This window comes from Corvus moneduloides, chromosome 3 (genome assembly GCF_009650955.1).
Source record: "Corvus moneduloides isolate bCorMon1 chromosome 3, bCorMon1.pri, whole genome shotgun sequence".
Classification (NCBI taxonomy): domain Eukaryota; kingdom Metazoa; phylum Chordata; class Aves; order Passeriformes; family Corvidae; genus Corvus; species Corvus moneduloides.
Window position 1 is genome coordinate 20,027,673 of NC_045478.1, and position 21,043 is coordinate 20,048,715.

At 36.1% G+C, this 21,043-nt stretch overlaps 1 protein-coding gene across 2 annotated transcripts in view; it reads left to right on the forward strand.

Annotated features, from left to right (window-relative positions):
- PXDN (peroxidasin) overlaps positions 1–21,043 on the forward strand; it is an 87,750-nt gene that overhangs the window by 28,784 nt on the left and 37,923 nt on the right. Inside the window, exons 2-8 of one of the 2 annotated variants that reach the window (XM_032104547.1) lie at positions 837–908; positions 2,583–2,654; positions 9,121–9,192; positions 16,615–16,686; positions 17,260–17,331; positions 17,807–17,976; positions 19,306–19,423. In XM_032104547.1, the coding sequence (XP_031960438.1) occupies positions 837–908; positions 2,583–2,654; positions 9,121–9,192; positions 16,615–16,686; positions 17,260–17,331; positions 17,807–17,976; positions 19,306–19,423 (648 nt within the window). The remainder of the gene's footprint in view (positions 1–836; positions 909–2,582; positions 2,655–9,120; positions 9,193–16,614; positions 16,687–17,259; positions 17,332–17,806; positions 17,977–19,305; positions 19,424–21,043) is intronic. The other variant, XM_032104548.1, reaches the window with a different exon arrangement.

The window sequence follows — 21,043 nt, forward strand, 5'->3', positions numbered from 1 at the left end:
TGCTGGTTCTGACCAGTTGGTTAAACCAATTTTGAGCTGCTGTAATACAATAGCCAGACATGGAGCCAGGGGAGAACAGGAGGTGGTAGAGGTGAGACTGGCACAGCCATGGTGTTTCTCCACATCCCTGCTCCATTTTCCACCTTGCTCCCTGTCCCTGCTCTCGCTGTAACACTTAGCTTGAGAACGTTTCCTTCCTCTTGGAGAAGTTCTCATTTAGCTATAAAGCTAATGGGAAACTGAAGATGGTAGAAACATAGAAAAACTAAGAGACAGTAAAATTAAATAAGGAAATGTCTAGCTTCAGGCAGCTGGGTTTACATGTTTTAAGAGCAAGATAACATAGGGCACTTAAGCCTCCTTACTCAGAACTAAAGAACTGAGTAGCTTAAAAGTCTTGAAACCTGTCTCTTCTTTTTCCTGAGTTTTTTCTGATCCAAATGTTTCTGTATCTGTTTATTTATAATAAGCATTTTTTTCTATGATATTCTTTACAAACAGCTTTTAAAATTCAGACACAATTCAATTTAGTGAAATACTCAACAACCCATTACAAGTTGCTTCACTGTGGAAGAGAATATACTTCATGACCACAGGTTTAACTTAGATACAGCCTTCTGCTGACCACTGAGGCTGGATTTGGTGAATCCTCTTCTTAAACTTGTCAAACTGTTTGGATTTGTCTTGCTTTGGTCAAAAGCTGTGATTTATGGACAGAGGCTGGTCAGTCATCACAAAAGACTTGTGCTTAGTTCAGTTTTTCATATGAAAAAATACAGCTTTTTAAATAACATGATTCTTGTCCGTTTTTTTTTTTTTTTTTTTTTATTCCACAGAGACCTAAGATTTAATAGGATTAAAGAAATCCAGCCTGGAGAGTTTAGACGGCTTAAAAACCTGAACACACTGTAAGTTCTTTTCAACCTTGAGACCCTTTCCCTTTTGACTTAATATGATTAATTTGATAATGTGTCATATTTGCTCACTTTCCACAGGTAAGTAGTTTGAGCTCTAACATTTACATAGGTGAGAGAAGTGGGAGTGAGGACCAAAATATTTGAAGGCAAACCAGGTGTATGTCTATCAAAATAAGAAAGAAAATTATTTGCATACTAGTATTGTGTTACTATACTTTAATTGAATTTAGTGAAAAATGCAGACCATTACTGTATAATTTTTTTTTGACATCATACTATATTGCTTTGGTGGAATATCACACAATAAACCACGGAGTTACAAAAAAGCTGTTCAAGGGCTCAGATGTGCAAATGTGTTACAGTTATAAAATATTTGACAAACTCTAATGTTTTGAACCTTCCTATTCTAATGTGCTTACCAGGACTGGCAGGAATCAGAAGGTTTTGTTCCTACTGAGCTGCTTTTCATGGAGGTCTTTGTTATAATATACGATTGTGAAGAAAAGTCTTTCAGAAAGAGCTTTTACAACCAATAATACAATTAGTATAAGTATTATCGTTTTAACTTTGTATCTCCTCTATCATATCTTCAGGTATCACTTTTAAAACAAATACATGCATGTTTCTCTTCTTTAATGTATTAGCAGGCACAAGGAGGAATTAAGATAGAAAGTTTTTTTGACTTTTAAATGTACATAACTTATGATTGCAAATGTGACTGTTTCCCAGAACACAAGTAGTGTATGAACTGAAATACAGTAGTGATATCAGTGAGCTTTGGATCACTATTTGTCTGCAGGCACATCACGACAAACATACTGACACATCCTGTACTCTATATTCACACCAGAAGAAATTATAGGACTTTCCCCCCAAAAGTATATTGTCCAAATCTGTGCTGCCAAGATATTCTTACAAACTGTCCCTATTTCCAGTCTCCTTTGATCATACCTCTGTTTGCAGTTCATCCCCAGTTTTGAGTTACAATTTCTGCTAGATATCCAGCTCAATTTTTAACTGTCCAAATCACTGATCTGATATCCACAAGTCCCAAATAAAAACAGGTTGCATTAAGTTTGAGCTCCCTTCTCTTTGTAAAACTAGTCTATGATGGATGAGTGGAAATCTGTGCATACAGACAGTTGTGTTCCTGTACGATGTAAAGGACTCAGTACACAAGATATTGCTAAGAAACAGCTGGGAAAAAATCACTTTAATGCACCTGCTAGTGACAAATCTTTGTCAATATAATTTTTATCAGTTTCAAACTGATCTGTAGACTTGATGTGGAAGATTTCCCCCCCGCGCCCCCCCGTCATCTACATATCAGATACCTGCAAAAAAACCACATTATTCCACTTCTGGGTGGGGTTTTTTTTTGTTTTTTTGTTTGGGTTTGGCTTTTTGTTTATCTTTGTTTCTGTTTTTATACTATTTTTAAAAATATTTTTTCTTATTTTTTTAAAATTCTGTCTATTTTTTCAGGTTTTCACCTTCAGGGTAGTGGTTGAGCAACTGTAAGCATATAACCTTTTTTTTCTCTAACAGTTACTCTTGGGAGAAAAGCATTTTCTATTTATTACTATATTGCACCTGCTTTTACACTTTTTTTTCCCCTAGTGTTTCTTTATGTTAAAACAAATGGTTGTTTATTTCTTTTTGTAGGCTTCTAAACAACAATCAAATCAAAAGAATTCCTAGTGGGGCATTCGAAGATCTTGAAAATCTGAAATATCTGTAAGTTAAATGAGTGTCACGTTCTTCATCACTGTGTAACACCTTCTTCAGTGGGAAGTGAGATAGTGATTACTATCTGACTCACTATATCAGGAGATAAACTGCGCTGAAAATCTGTGAAATTAATTTATGGGGTGGGGGCAACTGTGTTTCTCTAAGTATTTGCTAATAAAAGACTGATATCTGTAGGCAATAAATTTTAAAGGAATTAGTAGTTGCTGTTTATTATATGCAACTTATAATTTAAAAAGGGATACATTGATAGGTGTAGGAAACCACCTTTTCAATGGTTCAGTGAAATCTTCACACAGGTTCTTTTTGTGTTTTGGAAAGTGGTTTAAAAGTTGCTAGTCCAAGGGTTGTGTCTGCAGCAGCTTGTAACATACATAAGCTTATTAGCTATCCCTCTATTTTTCACTGAGTTCATAAGTGAAAAATTCAGTCAAACTCAAAATACCAGAGCATGTATATGATTTGCTGTTAGTTTTAGGTCTTCAGTCATCCTGTATATTTTAAGCCTAACTTTTTCCATTTTTAACAAACATACCAAGAGTATGAATTATATGAGTAAACAAAAGGCATCAAAAGTGTTATTTTTGTCTGTATAATAGACTAAAGCTGCGTAGTAAGTTGTCATGGTTTCTCAGCTCTAGTTTCTGGAGTCGACCTTATGGGGTGTCATTTAAAAAAGTTCCACTCCATTCTCTTGGAGTATTGACTGATGGTTGCCTGAATGACTGTACAGAAAAAAAAGGTCACATTGAGATTTCATTCCTTGGAAACAATTCAGAAGGTGAATTTTCCATGTAGTTTCCAAGCATGCAGCCTGAAGAGCTGTAAGGAGGTGGGAGAAGGGAGAAAATCATATATATTTGTGTAGACACATTACCTGTTTTTCCAAGTTGTGCTTGATTACATTTCCTGCTCTCATTTTTATGTGTATTGTCTTTCAGTAATGAAATTGTTTAACCTATACAAAATAGGAGGGAAAAGAATATTGAACAGACTGTTGCCAATGAATGATTAAAGTCCATGATAATTGTATTTGTTACAAGATATGCTTGTATGATGGTTCTGGTAGCATAGTACATAAGGTTTTACTAAGTGAGATTTGCTAAACTTCTTTCCATAGTCAGCAACTGTACAAAGATTTTTCTTGATTCCTATTAGTTCTTTATTTTCACATGCTTGCTTTTGCCTAGCTGTAGTAAACCTGAAACAAAGCTCAACTACTCAGTGTGTTCAGTTCAATGACAGAGTGAAAAGAAATAAGTGATGTTTTCATATATGTGTAGTAATGGTTGTCAGTATTGTTAAGAGGAAGATCTTTTTGCTTTCCTGTTGTTCTCTGGAAAATTTAATGTTCAGTGTAGTAATTTATTCAACTGCAGAGAGCTCTTTAAAACTATTGGGTTTTTGCAGAAATAAACTTTAAGGGTTTTTTTGCCAGTTTCAATGGCTGTGATAGAAATGTTTAAATTGTACAGCCTTAAAGTTACAACATTTCTGGAACTGGTCAGGTTATCAATACAGAAGGCTTAAATGTAACAAATCAATACTGTTCAGCAGTGAAAGTTTCAGCTGAGTAACTGAATGCTAACTGTATTCTGTGAAATGAAGGGGACAAACCAGAACATTTCTTTCCAATAGGATCCACTAAAGTAGAAATTAAGGGGGAGAGAGTGTACAAAGTGAGAAATACTGCTCAGAATGTACTATTATAAAGTCAAATCATATGGAAAAATTGAGGTTGAGTATCATCTGGTCCTGTGGATATTTGCAAACCTAACTTGTATTGTCATGTTTCATAGAACTAGATCATTGATCCATCCTGTTACTTGTGTTCTTATGAGAACTTGTACTGGATTGCTTGTGCTTCTGAAAATGTATAATTTGCTGACTGATTTTAAAAATCCTGTCATTTCTCAGTGGCCCTGATTTAGCAAAATGTGAGTATATATAAATATAAAATCTATAACAATTAGTTAACATGCCTATATAAAATTAAGTAAAAATATTTGCAATTATATATTTATATATAAAATATATAAAGTATAACACGGCATATTTGGGGTTTTTTTAAAAGCCAGTCTCTGAGAGATAGATATTAAGATCCATTCCTGTATGACTGCTGAAGATCAGCTTTTTGCTTTTTCCAATTGAAAAATTTTTTCAGCAGGGTCTAAATCAAGATTTTCAAATGCTTCTTTGTACTATTCCTTACTGAAGTTGAGTTTAGAGTTTTATGAGGAATATATGTTATCAGAATTAGCTATCTGAAGAACCCATTTTGACAAAGAATAAAGATATTTTCTCAATTTTCTGTGCATTAAAAATATTAATCACTGTTAAAGTTGGTCTTTACATCATAAAAGAAAATTGTATACATACAATTTTTTAACCATTTTTTAGGATTTTTTATTATCGTGTTCTTCATATAATTGAAATTTTGACAATTATAAAAGCAGTTTTGTGTGATTTTCCTGTGCTGTTTGTGGTAATAATTTGGTTTTGTATTAATATACTAAAGGTTTAAATAAAGAAATGTAATCATTGTTATGCTGTGAAATTAAGACGGTACTGTTTTTCCTTTTTCTTTCTTCTTCTCTGCCTTTCTGTCCATCTGTCTTTATTTCCTATCCCGTAGTCTTGGCAATAAGGCTCTTTAGTATGCTTCCCAACCTTGTAATATAGATGCAGGTAAATTTGTGGAAGCTTGGTAGGATAATCCTTCCTAAGCCTAAAAGTCAACAGTTTATTCTCCAAGAGAGAAGAGTTGGGAATTGAGGGTAGACACATTATTACCATTTCAACATGTAGAATATTAGAGGATTTGGAATCAGAAGTGGAAAAAATGAAGGTAAGGTAAAAAGGAAATAATCCAGGAGGAGATAAAGAAAAATATATAATATAGATTAACTATTAAAAAAACCCTTTCTAGATAAAGAGAAAAGGTATTAGACATTTACAGAGCAGTGAGCTAGAAGATAGCATGAAGGAAGTGAAAGAAATAGAATTGGGAATGAAATTAACTGTGTCAACAACTTTGCATGTTCACTTGGTATGAAATGGATAAATGAGAAAACAGACATGAAAGTATTGCCACAAGCATATTGTAAATGGTAATTAAGACTGTATGAAATGTATCAGTTCCAGAAATGCTAACAGGAAGCATGCAAGTTTTGTTTTGTGTCTGGTGAATGAAGTAATAGTGGTAGATGATGTGGTATAGGTTGGCCAAAATGCGGAGTTTCTGACCTCACCCTTTCAGAATGAGATTGTCACATTTCCTTCTGTGCCTTCTGCTGCTCTTGCTAGCTTGGTCATGTTACTTTCTCCTCTGGGCACCTCCAGTGATTCTAGATCTCTTTTCTTTGCAATTCATGTTGCTGGTTCCACTGTCTCCTTCATGTTCCTAGGTAAACTTGTCTTTGGATGTTTATTTATGTGTGAGATTTAACTCTACAATGCCTGATACTGCTGTTACTTTTTGCCTGTTTTTCCCTCCAGTTCCAAACAAATATATTTGGATCTTACTTTCCTTGAATCACATGATTTTTAATTGGTACATTAAAAAAAGAAAAAAGGAAACCCCCAATAATATCCTCATAGGGAATCTAGCAGGTTTTTTAATGAAAGCTACTTTTTTTCCCTAATTTTCTGGTAACTGGTTACCTATTGGTTCATTTCCTAAGTATATGACCAGTACCTCTGATCTCTAGCAGCCTTGCTTGTGTTTCTGGAAAAAATGCTCTTTATAAAAAAAAAAACAACACTTCTAAAAATAGGTATTAGTAACTTTCCAGAAATAATTTAATGTCTTAATAGAATATATCCGTTTTTCATCTTAATCCACTGTTTATTCATCTTCTGATATTCAGTTTTGTAAGAGAGCTTTTAGGTAAATTAAATGACAAATTATTTTTTCCCTAATTGTACTAAATTTGTTTTCTGATGATGTAACTGAGATAAATTTTGAGAATGTTGATGTTAAAATTTAGCAGTATTTACAAAGTTTTACTTGTATAACATTGTATGTGCACTGTAACATTTTAGAGCGATGAATATTTTTTGTGAGTGGTACTTATTTGTGCTTTGTATTCTGTCATGTCTCTCTCCATTAGGCAAATATTTATATTTTTTTTTCTTTTACTATCCTCAGTGAAACAGCTACACAATTAAATGGAAGTTTGGTTAACACATTTGTCATAGGCCATGTAGCCCTGAGGTTGCTGGGGTTTCTCTGTGAAGGGAGGATATGGTGGACTGAGGTTGGTTGAGTTTCCTGCAGCTGAGGGTTTTCTGGTCAGAATGGAAAAAGCTCTGGTTTAAAGCTGAATCCCAAGTAAAGGCTCACTGCAGTGGCTTGGTAAGAGCACCTAAAGGCTGCTTCCCTTCCCTGCAGTATGGTGGTAAAAGCCTGCAATACTACAGTCACTATCCCAGTCTGATTCACCTCTGATTTTCACTCTCTGCCTTCTTTTGTCTGCAGAGAGTAAATACCAGTTATATGAATGATTGTGGTAAAGCTTTTTTAAAAATCGGATGAATTCAGAGTTTTTGTATAAAATTATTGAAATGCCCACAGGAGATAATTAACTGAGGGTGGTTATCAAAACTGTCTAAGCCCACTTTGGTTCTCTGGTCTGACCAGAAGTTTAGTACTCAGAAATAAGAGGGATTTCCACACTGCCAAGTGGAATTAACTGTATTAAGAAAGATAAATAACATTTCAGCTGCTCAGTCCTTGAAATTTTCTAAGTAGTGAAAAGTTAAAATTCTCACAGGAAAGCAAGATAGGAATTTAATATCAAACAGAGAGGAATATTAAGGAGACATAACATTGTAATGACTGTGATCCTCAAATGAATTAGTAAATCTGAGTCAAAACAAATATTTTAATACTCATGAAGTAATTTTTTTCAAATAGAATAAAAACCAATTCCACATATAAAATGTGTAATGAATTTATACTCACTGTTTCCAAATTATTTTTAAAGTTTTTACAGTAATTTCACAACAGTATTTTTTTTCTGGTTTTTGAGTATTTTAAAAACCTCACAAATTTTTACTTCCATGTTACCTGTTCTTGGAGGAACTCTGCTTTTTATTCAGATGAATATCTACATTAATAAAGCACATGGGAGTCTGTATATTAATGTGTTGGATTCTCAGCAAGCAGTGCATTGGAAAAGTTAATTTAGACTCAAAGGAAGGATACTACTCCTTACTGTTCCCCAAAGTTGTCATTAGTTGAACGTTAAATACCTACAACCTCTTTCCTTGTTGGGGTCTATTGTGAAATGCTGCCCATTGTCACATCAGTGTAAAAACTTCCACCAGCTCCAGCAGAGCCAGTATTTTTTCTGTTGCATCAAAAGGAGTTTGCAATATTTCCAGTAAGTTACTGAAAACTGCAATAATAGAAAACCCAAAACCACTACTAATAAGATGCCTGCTAATGAAGTCATTTCTGGTACAAAGTCTCTTCATCCCCTTTTCATAGAAACCCATGCCTGATTAACTGAGTTTCAAATCATTTGTCAAATAATTGTGAAAAAGTTCTTAACTGCAAACCTGTTCCTATCCTAACACCAGAAGAGTGACTGACACTGAACCCCCCAAGTATTTTCATTTGCTGCCTCCATGCAGAAACTGTAGTCATCAGCTAAACTGTGATTTTTCTCCAATACCCCTCCCTAAACCATCCTTGCTGCTAAGAGCATGATGAACATGATCACATACACTGATCCTTCCTGATTTAGTTTCTTTCTATTCAAAAGGTGTAGACAACACACGTGATCATACTGATACTCTGCGTGTTTGTTCTGTTTATATTATAGAGTATCAATGGGGACCTAATGTCCACCTTCTACACAGTGATAGAACAAATACACAGTGCTGCTTTATGGATGCAATACCAATACTCTAACTTGTATTTTTTGGTAAATATTCAAAAGGTGACACAGACGGAGTTACAGAAATTTCTCACTGTTTGTTCTCCAAGTCCAGAAAAAGACTCACTCTATCATAATTTGAGTATTTGTACCAGTATTCAGACATTTTAAAGAAAACAAGAGGCCAGTGGCATCCCTGCTGTGTTCTGGTAAAGGCACTTCTAATGCAATTCTGTCCCACTGAGTTGAATTTAGTTTGACTTTTGGCAAACCAATCAAGAAAACAAGGGACAAAAGTCCAGTAAGTAATACCATGAGCACTGGGAAGCCCAGGACCATCTGAGTATTAGCCTCAGGGCCTTCAAGGCCTCAGACTTTTGTCTTTCCTAGTAGTCATCGGGGATGAAATTTCAAGGACAGAATATTTTTATGTTTTTAGTTTTTGATTTGTATTTTTTTTTCTAATATGTAGTTGAAAAACTGTCTTCACATGTCAACTTAATTCTTCTTTTCCACCTTCATGTAGCTCTTGTTTGTGTACTAATATTACTGATTGTTTCTTGTTTCAGCTATTTGTACAAGAATGAAATCCAGTCAATTGACAGGCAAGCATTTAAAGGACTTGCCTCTCTAGAACAACTGTAAGTGCCTTTTCTCTTCTGTGCTGTCATCTCCATGGTTCCCCTGCAGAGGAAAAGTGCACGCCTTGATCCATACATCCTACCTGCATGCTCTGCATGTCTGCACTCCCTGGGCTGGGCAGAGAGCCCCGTAATCATTTGCATGTGAAAAAACCACAATTGATCTCTGTGTCAAATTCCTCATTTCTGTGTTTATCTTTTGTTTGTGATTTGCATTCCTGATGTCCCTATACATTGTTACATAGCTTTGACAAATGAGAATTATTGTGGGAAATGTCGAAAACTAATGTGTATTGCTTAGAGATAGATTCTGCTTTCATTTCTGTAGGTTTTTATAATATCACAATTCCTTTGACTGCAGTACTTTGTTTTATGCAGTGTAACTAAAGCTGAATTAGCGTCTTGAAGTTTAACCCAGTTTTGTTATACTTTGAAACAAGAATAGATTTTTTAATAAAAACCTTGCTATTATTTATATGTGTTAATCATTTCCATATATAGATGTTTAAAAAGTAAGGAAGTTCGTCATTTACAGTGTAGATGTTTCAGTAATGTCCTCCAGAAAGATTGATTAAAATCAAACTTCTTTTCCTGTATAATGAAGAATAATTTCTACTGAAAAAGAATGAGGAATGCAGTCCTAAGCATGACAAAACCCAGTTGTATTGATTCCATTAAGTTCAACTATATTTTGTTTTATAATCACTATAGGAGAGACATTGAAATGCTGGCATGAGTCCAGAGAGGGGCAGTGAAGCTGGTCAAGGGGCTGGAGCACAAATCCTGTGAGGAGCAGCTGAGGGAGCTGGTGTTGTTTAGTCTAGAGAAACAGAGGCTCAGTGGAGACCTTATTGCTCTCTGCCACTACCTGAAAGGAGGTGATAGTGAGCTGGGGAGTGGTCTCTTCTCCCAGGTAACAAGTGACAGGACAAGAGGAAATGGCCTCAAGTTGCACCTGGGGAGGTTTAGGATTGAATATTAGGAAAAATTTGTTTATGGAAGGGGTGGTAAAGCATTGAAACAGGCTGTCCAGGGAAGCAGTGGAGTCACTCTTGCTGGAAGTGTTCAAGAAAGGACTGGACTTTGAAGTCATGGTTTAGTGATGAACATGATAGTGGTGCTAGGTTGATGGTTGAACTTGAAAATCCTAAACCTCTTTTCTAGCCTTAACAATTGTATGATTCTATGATCAGAAAGCATTGCTCTACATTCATTGTGGTAATGTTTAGAAAAAGGAAAAAACTGTCAATGTGTAGTTGTTTCAGGTTGACTACCAAATAACAGTAGTCAACCAATGAGTTTTGTAGTGTATAAATTGGGGGCTGAATATAAATTTTTAAACTCTTGAAAGGTATCAGTGTATTACAAGTTCTCTATATGTACCATTTTCCTTGTTGCTATAAACCTCTAATGGATATTAGTAGACATAGAGTATATATGAAATAAAATGACACTTCATATGGGTACAAAATCATGCATGCTCATTTTAGAGTGCAACAGATACCTTTTGAAGGAAGAGTTTATCTATAATATAGAAGTATCAATTATAAAATATATATAAATATGTAATTATTTTCCTTAACACCTTTCTCTTCCTCTTCCTTTTACTCTAGAAATTATTACTGCACCATACTGCACCAACTGGTAGGGCTTACTTGCATGCTAATAGCAATATTTAATTTCTGTGTAGAGTTTCAAGTACTGAGGCCCATTTATTGAATTACTGATGTTTCCAAAGTAATCTTCTTCCTCATGCCACAAGCCTTATATACTGCAAGTGGCAACGTTTGTCCTTTTTTCTTTTGTTCCTTTTTCCTGTTGATCTCTGTTATGACTGAAAAACATAAATCACTTTGAAATATTAACGCCTTCTGGGTGCACTTTTCCACTATGTGGCAGTTAAGCCTCTCTGCCTATGGAGATATCACACTGTATCAGCTTAAGCTCGAACTTCTGAGACATCAACATTATTCAGTATGAAATTAAATTTCAAACTCAGGGTTTGAGTCTGATCTCTAGCTGGGAAGTATGGAAATGGAGCCTGGGACAGTCACTGCTCATTGCCTGCCCATGTGTCATGGCAGCACCTGCAGCTCCCGGGGGGTGGAGGGCAGGTACATCCCCACTGCCTGCAGCAGAGCTCACTGCTTTCTAGAGCTCTTCTTCTTCTCTCCTAAACAGAGAGCTTGCCAGGAGGGAAAATGGGAGCACATGAAGCCAGTGGCAGGCACAGAAATCAATTTAATGAAGAGTACTCTTTGAGATTTTTAGTTTGTAAGGGATTTGGCATTTATGCATCTTTAGCATAAAAATATGTTCTGATTCTACAGGGTCTGTTTAATCACACTATCTTTGGAGAAAAACTGCTGAAAAGACAAGAGTTACTCTTGGCAAACAAGTTCCCAAGTGTCCTGATTTCAGTTTTAAACGGTATTGCCTACTAAGTCGATGTTTCTGCATTTGGGGTCTCTGTGGCCTCAAGTTATCAAACACATTTTGCTACTGGTTGTGTTAGCCAAATGCTCTTCTCAATGTTCAGCAGAGTTCTCAGAAGTAGACTACATTTCAAGGAAAGACTTGTTTCATAGCAATTTCTTCTACTCCAGTGAAGCAGAATTCAACTGATAGTTGCTTTTTAAAAACATACCTAAAAAGTAAAGCAAACACATTTCTGGTGATTGTTGTTGTTTTAAAAAAACTAAATGTAGTTAGATTTAGGAGGCCTGTTGCATGTATAAGGGACGAAAACCCCCAAGTATTTACTGCAGCTGGCAGGTTCCTCCTTAAACCTCTGCGGCAGAATTCTTAGCTGCTGATGTAGTCAAAATAGCTTTTCCTTTGGAAATTTCTGCCAAGGGAATAAGATCTTTGAATCAGATCTTGAAACCCGTTTGTGCTAGGGTAAATTCTGAAGAAAAACCGGCAGTTTTAGATACTTGAACACATTGAGCCATACATATTTCATCAGCTAACTTTTCACCTGTGGTTGACATGAAGGGACAGAGTCAGCTGATGAAAAGTAGCCGCTTAGTACCAGTTTAGACACTGTTAAATCTGCAAGACATATGTTTGGGTCTGGCAAAGGCAGCAGAAAGCTGCAGGAAACTTAGATTTTTTCAGAGCAGCAGCCGGAAGGCAGACAGAACACCCGAAAGGCAAGGAAGGCTGCCTCTGTATGCTTGGGCTTAGACAACTGCTCTGTGCCTCTGTGTGCCTGTGCTTGACAACTGAATCCCACCTGAAATGTCGCAAATACCCTGCCTGGGAGGTCATGAGTTTGAATCCTAAGATCTAACTCTAAATGGAGTCCATTTCCAGATGTGTATTGCTTTTCTTCCAAATATCTGGCATATTTTTGAGATCTCAGCTTATGAGTTGTATGTATCAGGGACAAAAAGTGTACTCCCCAGTATTTAAGTAGTGGGATCCCCAAACACTAATGGAATTATTAAATCTGTTTACCTATTCCTAGTTATGCATTTTCTTTTAACTTTCATATTAACATACTAATTTTGCTCTTTATAAGCTGTTATTAGTTATGATGTAGCTTACGAACATATACACATATTTAGGGGGAATTAATAGACAAAAAGCATTAACTAACATATAGTGATGCAGTTTGTTATATTAAGTTTATTTCCCTCAATTCAATTTTCAGTATTTTTGAAATGTTGCTATTTTTTGTCTTATTTTATACTACAAGTCCCTGATTTTTGCATAACTGTATGTCAGCAGTTATGCACATGTAAGACAGTGGAGTCTGTGTAAAGTTGCTGTTAAACTATCTATGGGAAGGAATAATGAAAGAGAATTAATTAATAAACAAACAAACCCAAAAGGTATGATGGGGCCTTGAGAAGTATATCCTTATTATTCTACAATAAGATCAGCTAGGGACAACAAACTGGAAACAGATACTCATCTAGCCTTATTTTAAAAGTCCTCAGAGAGTATTCCATAATCTCCTTAAGTATCCTGCTCCAACATTTTATATCATTACCACAACATACATTTAAATCTTTTTCCTTGTGGTTTAAAGCTGCTACTTCTTGTCCCTGAGCAGGGAAAGCTCTGATAAATGTGAAAAATATATGTTTGTTCATTCTCTTTCAAATAACCCAAATGGCAAACATGCTGTTTGAATATTCAGAACATAGATTATGCTCAGTTAACGGGTTAGTAAGTACTTCCCCAAAGATGTGATGATACTATTAGAAAAAGAACGGTTGGCATATATGATAAAAGTCCTCCCCCACAAAAAATACAAATCTACATAAAATACAATACTAAATTTAGTGCTGTGAAAAATGCCACTGGGACTGAATTTTACTGTAAATTTTTGTCCTACAAGATTAATAATAAGAAAGAAAATCCATACCATGCTTATTTGATAAAATCTTTATTTTCCTCTTGGTGTGTTTCATTTGGACTTGTTTCCCCTATAAGTATTTCCTTTCCTTCTGTTTAATTCTTTATAGTGAGTTTAGAATTAAAACAGAAAGACACGTAGGTATTTAAAAATCACTCTTGCATGCTTTTTCTTTCAATTTTCATTCTGAAAGTCTTTTTAATATCTAATTTATTACATGATACTACTATTTTTAGAGTGTTCTTTACTCTGAACATAAAAGATGCCTATAAAGATATGCCGGTGTGAGATTATTTCCTGAATATTATTACCTTTAAAGTGAATTTTAAATTCAAGAAATTATCATATTAATTAAAATATTAAAATATACTTTTACATAACATTAATATGCTACATAGAAGAAAATAATAGAAGTGATAAACCCAAGTGATAAAACAGGATTAAAGTGTAGGTCATAATGCCAAGAATTTTTTATTCTCTTTATTATAGACTTAGAATACAATCTGGTGTCTGCATCTATTTATTTTGAATTACACTTGGTAATTATTTTGGCCAGATATTTAACACCTTGTTCTATTCATAAATTGCATGATAAGTTGCTCAGGATTTTTTAGGTCATAATTTAAGACCTGAAAAACCCAACTAGCTTGTGTAGCCCAACTGCTATGAAGCAGTTAAGAGTATTTTTCAGCTGGATTTCATGATTTGATTTTTTGAGCTAAACAGCGTAATATCTTATGAGGTAAAGTTAACTGTTACAATGTTCTTCAGCATCTGAATTATTGTATTTGTATCTGTGATGATGTGCGCTGTAAACAAGGCAAGGTTTATAACAGATATTTTTAAAATTTGTTTGGAAAAACAAGATGAGTTTTCAGGCACATAAAGTATTCATTACATCTGCAATTTTAATAGTCTTGAGTACTAAACAGCCATTATGGGCTGCTGTTTTGAGTTTAGCTATGTATACACTACTTAAACCATCTGAGAGAGGTGTTCTTTTTCTCTCTTTCTAATTTTACCTCTGATTCGTGGCCCTGAAGAAGGGATTGTGTGCCTCAATATGTCTGCTTTTACCAATATTATTTGTTGTTCTAAGAGGTGCCTACAAATCTTGCCTTGTCAATGCCAAAGAAGTACAAGAGATTGATATATTGGGAATATAAAGAGATGTGTTTGCAAGGTGCTCATGAAGCATAAAATTGCAAGTAGAATTAAGTATGTTGAAAAGGAAAAAATCACTGCTGCCTGCAAAAGAAGTAGCGTATGTAATTTTTTTGCAAAATGAAAGCTGCTTTAGAAGTAACAAGCCATATAGTTGTGCCTGGTTTTTCCCTTTGTCCTTTTGCATTGCAGTTATCCCCACCTTGCTTTGCCCCCTCCCAAATGCTGCTGATGCTGGAAGGTGGACGAGCAGAGCCCTGGCTCTTGGCAAGCTGTGCCTACCCACCTCATGGCTGGGCCATGCCTAGTCTTTGTCCTGGCAGTCCTTCCTCACTGAGGTCTCTCTTCTCTCTGCTGGCAAATCTAATGAACCGTGCAGGAAATATCTGCCTTTGCGATCTCTCATTTTAATTTAGAAGAAATTACCCTGTATTTTCAAAGAGGAGACAAAAACTGGCAGTCACAGCATGGTGATGCAGTTCTTGATTCCTTATGCTAACAAGACCATACTCTATGCTCGATATACTCTGTGGCCATGCGTGGCATTGGCAGTAGGCAGACTTGACACTCTGATGTGCTTGATCACTCCTGTGCTGATTTATTGGCTTTTTCTGTGGTCCCCATTCACTGCTCCCTGGCATCGCTCGCTGGCTCGCGCTCGGCCTGGGAGGCTGCCAGGCACGTGCCTGCCTTCCCTCTGCGCGCGCCTTCCAGGGCTCCCTGCAAGGCCGTGGCCAGAATCGCCGCTGCTTCCCTCTCTCCTCTCTGCGCAGCTGCCGTTTGGCTCAGCACAGACGAATCCCTGTGACCTTGCCCTTTTTATGATGAGGGATTGATTTTTCAGGAGATACTGAGCTCTGAGTTGTTCTCACTATTTTCAAATGACGGGCTTTTTCGTTCTTCAGACCACAGTGATTTCTGTATATGCACATTCTCCAGAGGTTCCTGAGTTTGTCAGAGGTCAGATAGGAAACCTACGGAGTTTTGAATACATTGGATATAACCAGGATCCAAAGTCTATAAATAATTTTCACACTTCCTTGTGCCAGTGTTATCTATTACATCTTGTTTCCTCATCTGCAAGGTTAAGGAGTATCTCCACAAAATAGTCGCTGCTGGAATGATCCTGCCTTTGCAGTCCATTTTCACAACAGTTACAGATTAATAGTCTGGCTAATTGTCTTGTTACGCTAACTTTCTCAGTTTTACAGGATTAAAAGCTGTGTAAATTTATTGTTGTGTAATACTGATAGCTTACATAAGCATCAACAGAGCATCAAACAGCGCCAGTTGCTGGGAAGCCCTTTGTCTAAAGTAAAATTAGTCAAACTTGGGTTTATACTACAAATATGGTTTTGAGAGCATTCACAGCTTTAAATGCCAGTGTTCATGGACTAGAGAAGGTTACTTCTCAGCATCTTTTGAAATTTTCACTCACTGAAATGAAAACATTTTTCCACAAAAGATGTTATTCTACTGGAAACTGTAAATGTTTGCTAAATAACCTGTAACATTTTTCTTATAAAAAATAATAATTTTCTCCTTTCAATAAATTTTTTCAAGCATGCATACAATGAACAGTAGACTTGGCAAAATAGTGTTCAAAGTATTATCTCCAAAATCTCTAAAGCAATGTTTGGGTTTTTTTGCTTATATATGTACACACACACACACACGCAATGTAGTGATCTGCAAACCCTTCTTTGTTTGTCATGTCTTTTATTTCTCAGATTCAAGTGTGAGATTCAGATGGTAACAGAAAAAAGCTGCTACATCACTATGGCCATTTAGATCTGTAAACAGTATGGAAACAATAAATTCTTTAAAATATTTCACCTTCATTAAGAAAATTGTTTCAGTATTTTTCTTTTTGTTTAACATATTTTCAGGTACCTGCACTTTAATCAGATAGAAACGTTGGAACCTGAATCCTTTACTCATCTTCCAAAACTTGAAAGGCTGTAAGTTTGTTTTTCTTGGGGTAAGATTCAGAAGGCAGCTTGCTTCCTTGTTTGAATTAAATCAAGCATTTGAAACTAAAAAATAATATTTTTATCATTGCCATAGATTGTTTTTAATCCAGTTTTTTTGCTGTAACTACTACATAGTCTTTCCAAGAGCACTTTGGTGAAGCTGACCTTAGAGGCATGCAGAAGTGAGCATTGCCTGTGGTATATTTTTCTTTTGCAAAACTATTTCCCAAAGATCTGTGATTCATGTTTGGCTAAAATAAATGTTATGAATGAAGAACTAGACAATTTATTTAGTATCCTTTTTTTAATTTCTCATTTGAATGTTTATGAACTCCCTTCCTTGTGGTTACTTACGGCTTCTTTTTCCCCACATGGACACACCCAAGTACACCCTGGAGGCCACTTAAAAATTGCAGACAATGAGTTGCTGAACAGGTTCAATTTTTTTTTCTTAAATTTTCTTTGATTACTTTCTCTTGAAAACTGTCCAGAAGAATGTAAATGAAATGAGTGCATCACAAAATCTGAATTATTACATGCATATTTCTGTGTTTTTAACAGGTTTTTGCATAACAACAGAATAGCTCATTTGATTCCTGGAACATTTAGTCACTTAGAATCTATGAAAAGACTGTAAGTAAATTGAATTATTATTGAACTAATGAAATCTTAAATAACCCAATTAGACTGTATCTCCTCTTGCAATATTTATCTTCCTTCCAAATGCCTTTTATGGTGTAATTGTTTTAAATATTAAATATATTTTTTTTCAACTGTACTCCAGTTGTTTATGTGCATAGATTGAGAACATTGTTTCATATCTATTTTCTTTAGTTACTGACTAAAGTTTATTTCCTATATTGGGATTATTTGTAATCATTGTTTTATAGACTAAATAATATATATGGATTGTTCTTTGTGTGGTAAAAATAATACACATAATTACACACCAGAATACCTATAGGCAAGTTAGCATCACCAGTATGGCATGTTGGCTATTGTCTGTGTTCACAGATAGAGGTGTTGCTCCATTTACAGAACCGTGCTGTTCCTAGCAGAGTGGTTGAGGCTTACTAACAGAGCTGTGGCTGCTCCTTGTTTTGTGCAGGCGTTTGGATTCCAACGCTCTTCACTGCGACTGTGAAATCCTGTGGCTGGCGGAGCTGCTCAAGACGTACGCGGAGTCGGGTAATGCTCAAGCAGCAGCTACCTGTGAGTATCCACGGAGGATCCAGGGGAGATCAGTGGCCACGATAACACCAGAAGAACTGAACTGTGGTGAGTTTGCCACTTCCTGATTTCTTCTTTAATGGGTTGCATGTACCTAAACTGTATATTTTTGGAGGGCTAGAATTTATTGTTCTATTTGAAAACACTGACCGCCTCTGGTTAATATTGGTTATTTCCAGAAATCTCTCTGTGTTCCTTCTCTGTTTTTGTGTGCTTCTGACAGAATTGATTGCTTTTACCCTTCAGCCTGTCTTTAAAGAAACAAATAGTAACCGTTTGAAATTTCCCCTTGAAGAATTAAAGGTGATTATCCTGAAGGAGTTTATTTTTCCCTTTTATATTTCAGTTCTGATCATAACAGGATTTTCAGCTAGAATCTATGGTGTTGCATTAATATTATTTGGTGTCCTTTATTCCCTTCTATACAAGGGAAAGAAAAGAAAGAAGCTTTACTGAATTGCTCCTGATGACACAGTTCTTGCCTTTAAAATATTTGTTGCTGTTGTAGGAATCGGGGTTGGGCCACTGAATTATTTTTTTACTCAGTAATAATTACAAGGAGTGCCCTACACAGGCACTGAAATCCTCTGTCACTGAGGATTAATGCACAAGCACCTTGGTAATCTTTATGTTTGCCTGTATTCCTTCACCCTCGAGATGCAAAAGCTTGGCCCCACGAGCACCCCGGGTCTTGGCCCAGCACCACTTGTGTTCTGAAATCAAAATGTAGATTTCTCATCAAGCTATGGGCATTTGACTGTCCTCCTGCATAAGGAAGCCAAGGTATAAAATAAGTAAATTTTCCTTTTGGTTATGTGTTGGATATAACTCTGATCACGAGAACTATGACCACAAGCATCTACAAGGTTCTTGAGAAAGATGGTACAAAGGGAATTTGGTGCAAGAATAATGCACATGGCATCCTAGAAGCTCTTTGCATATCTAAGGAGCCTGAATATGGAAGCTGCAGGAAGTAAGCTGTACAAATTATTCTGTGAGGCAAGTTATGCACTGATACTTATCTAGAGGAAGTTATTTTAAATGGCACTTGTACTTGCTGCTTTAAAGTTTTTCCTTCATAGGCAATTTGAGTCTCTGTCCAAATAAATAAAACAGCCACTTTAGAACCTGATACAAATTTGTGCAATCTATTTCTAGTCTGCTAAAAGGTCCTAAGGAACAATGAAGGAGGTCAGAAATCCCACAGTCACTTTTGCACAGGGAAAAGTGTATTTAATCCTAAGCATATTCATATTTTAAGTCAAAACATTTGTGGAAAAATATTTTTTACAAAATGTATGGTAATATTTTTATTTACCAGTTTTTAGTAGTTTTAAAATAAGTAAGAGTTCTTTGTACATTTTATTGTTGATATAGAGAGGCCAAGAATTACATCAGAGCCTCAGGATGTGGACGTTACCTCAGGGAATACAGTGTACTTCACTTGCAGGGCTGAAGGCAATCCTAAACCAGAAATTATATGGCTTCGAAACAAGTAAGTATAAAAGAGGAAGAGAGAAACTTGATGTAAGTACATTTGCCTGTGTGTTTGTGCATTTTGGGTGCATGTCCATGTGCTGTATATGCTAATATATGAAATAGTTACAGAAAAAACATGCTATAATTAAAATAAGCATATGAAGTAATAATGGCCCATATCTTTTTTATTAGTAATTCTAAACACTTAAGAGCTACTAACTAGAAAATAGTATTACTCTAACACTGTTTGTAAGATGTTCAGCTGCAGTATACCTGCAAAGCTGCTCACACCTGTAATACTAAATCATTTTTATGTAAGTACCAGGCAATCCACTGTGGACATGTTGCATGTACAGTCTGTGGATTACTTAGCATTTTCATATGTTTTGGGGCAGAGCAAAAGCTACTTTTTTTTAAGGACTCCAGCTGGATAGAATTAAAGTTTCAGAGAATGACGTTCTGGAGCCCTAGCTTCTCAGAGGCCGCTTCCCTCCAATGTGTAGCTCTGTCCCAGGAGAAGAGAGACATCAGTTTCCAGGCTCCTCAAACTGGTACATGGAGGGCAGGCAAGTCCTTATATCGTAAGATTGTAGTGTAATTCAGGTTGGAGGATGTCTCCATTGCAGCCTTCTGCTCAAAGCAGGATTATACCAGGTTGCTTTATCCAGATAGGTCTTAAAAGCCTCTAAGGATGGAGATAGAACAAGTTGTCTGGGCAACCTGCTACATATGTTTTCCTCACCACTTAGAACATGGGGAAGGTTCTATAAAGGATGACTATCTTTCAACAGCCCAGGGCCAGCCTGCTCCAGAGTGGCTGCTCAGGCTGTGCCCAGAGCCTGGCTCCCTCCAGCAGCACTGGGCACAGCACAGCTGAACCAGCCTTGTGTCTGCACATCTCCCCCTTAAACTGGTGTGAACTTACAATGGACACATGAACTGTGAGTTTGCCATCAGCAAATCAGACTTTGGCTTAATAATGTTCTTATACAAATGGAGAACCTGACCTGGAACATAAATTCCCTTACAGTTTATATAAAGCATTTTAGTTTGTTAGTTGCTGATAAAATGGCATGGTGTAGAGTCCTGGTTCTGTATCTTCCTGCTGATGTCAGTGAGAATCCCATGTGCAGCAAAGGTACAGCATTTATGAAGTATGTCAAGAACATGAGCTTGAATGGTATAATTATTTCATTAAAATTTTCTCTGGCTCATGTACTTTTTATAATACACAAAGAAAACTTATTCAGAATACACATGAGTTTTAAGAAGAAATTTGAGCTTGGGGTGAGGGATTATTGACTCTGGCTTGTTTTCTGGCTGCATGAATGAGAGCAAAGCTGTTTGCAAAGTAGTTGAATATGGCAAGATTTCAGTCAAAAGCCATAAGCCTGATGAGGAGTATCTTGAATAGATCAGTAGGCTGGGTTTTGTACATAGGAGGTGTGATCTCATCCCTCCTCTGTGCTTTCTTCATCATGTAGTGAGGGGTGGACTGAGAAACAGTTCCTTTAATAAAACCGCTTAAGACTTAGTTAACATCGCAGAAACTCATCCATGACGTAGCCTGAAGACATGTTCTTAACTTATATTTTAAACCAGTACAAATTAGAATCAGGTTCATTAGTGCTCCTAA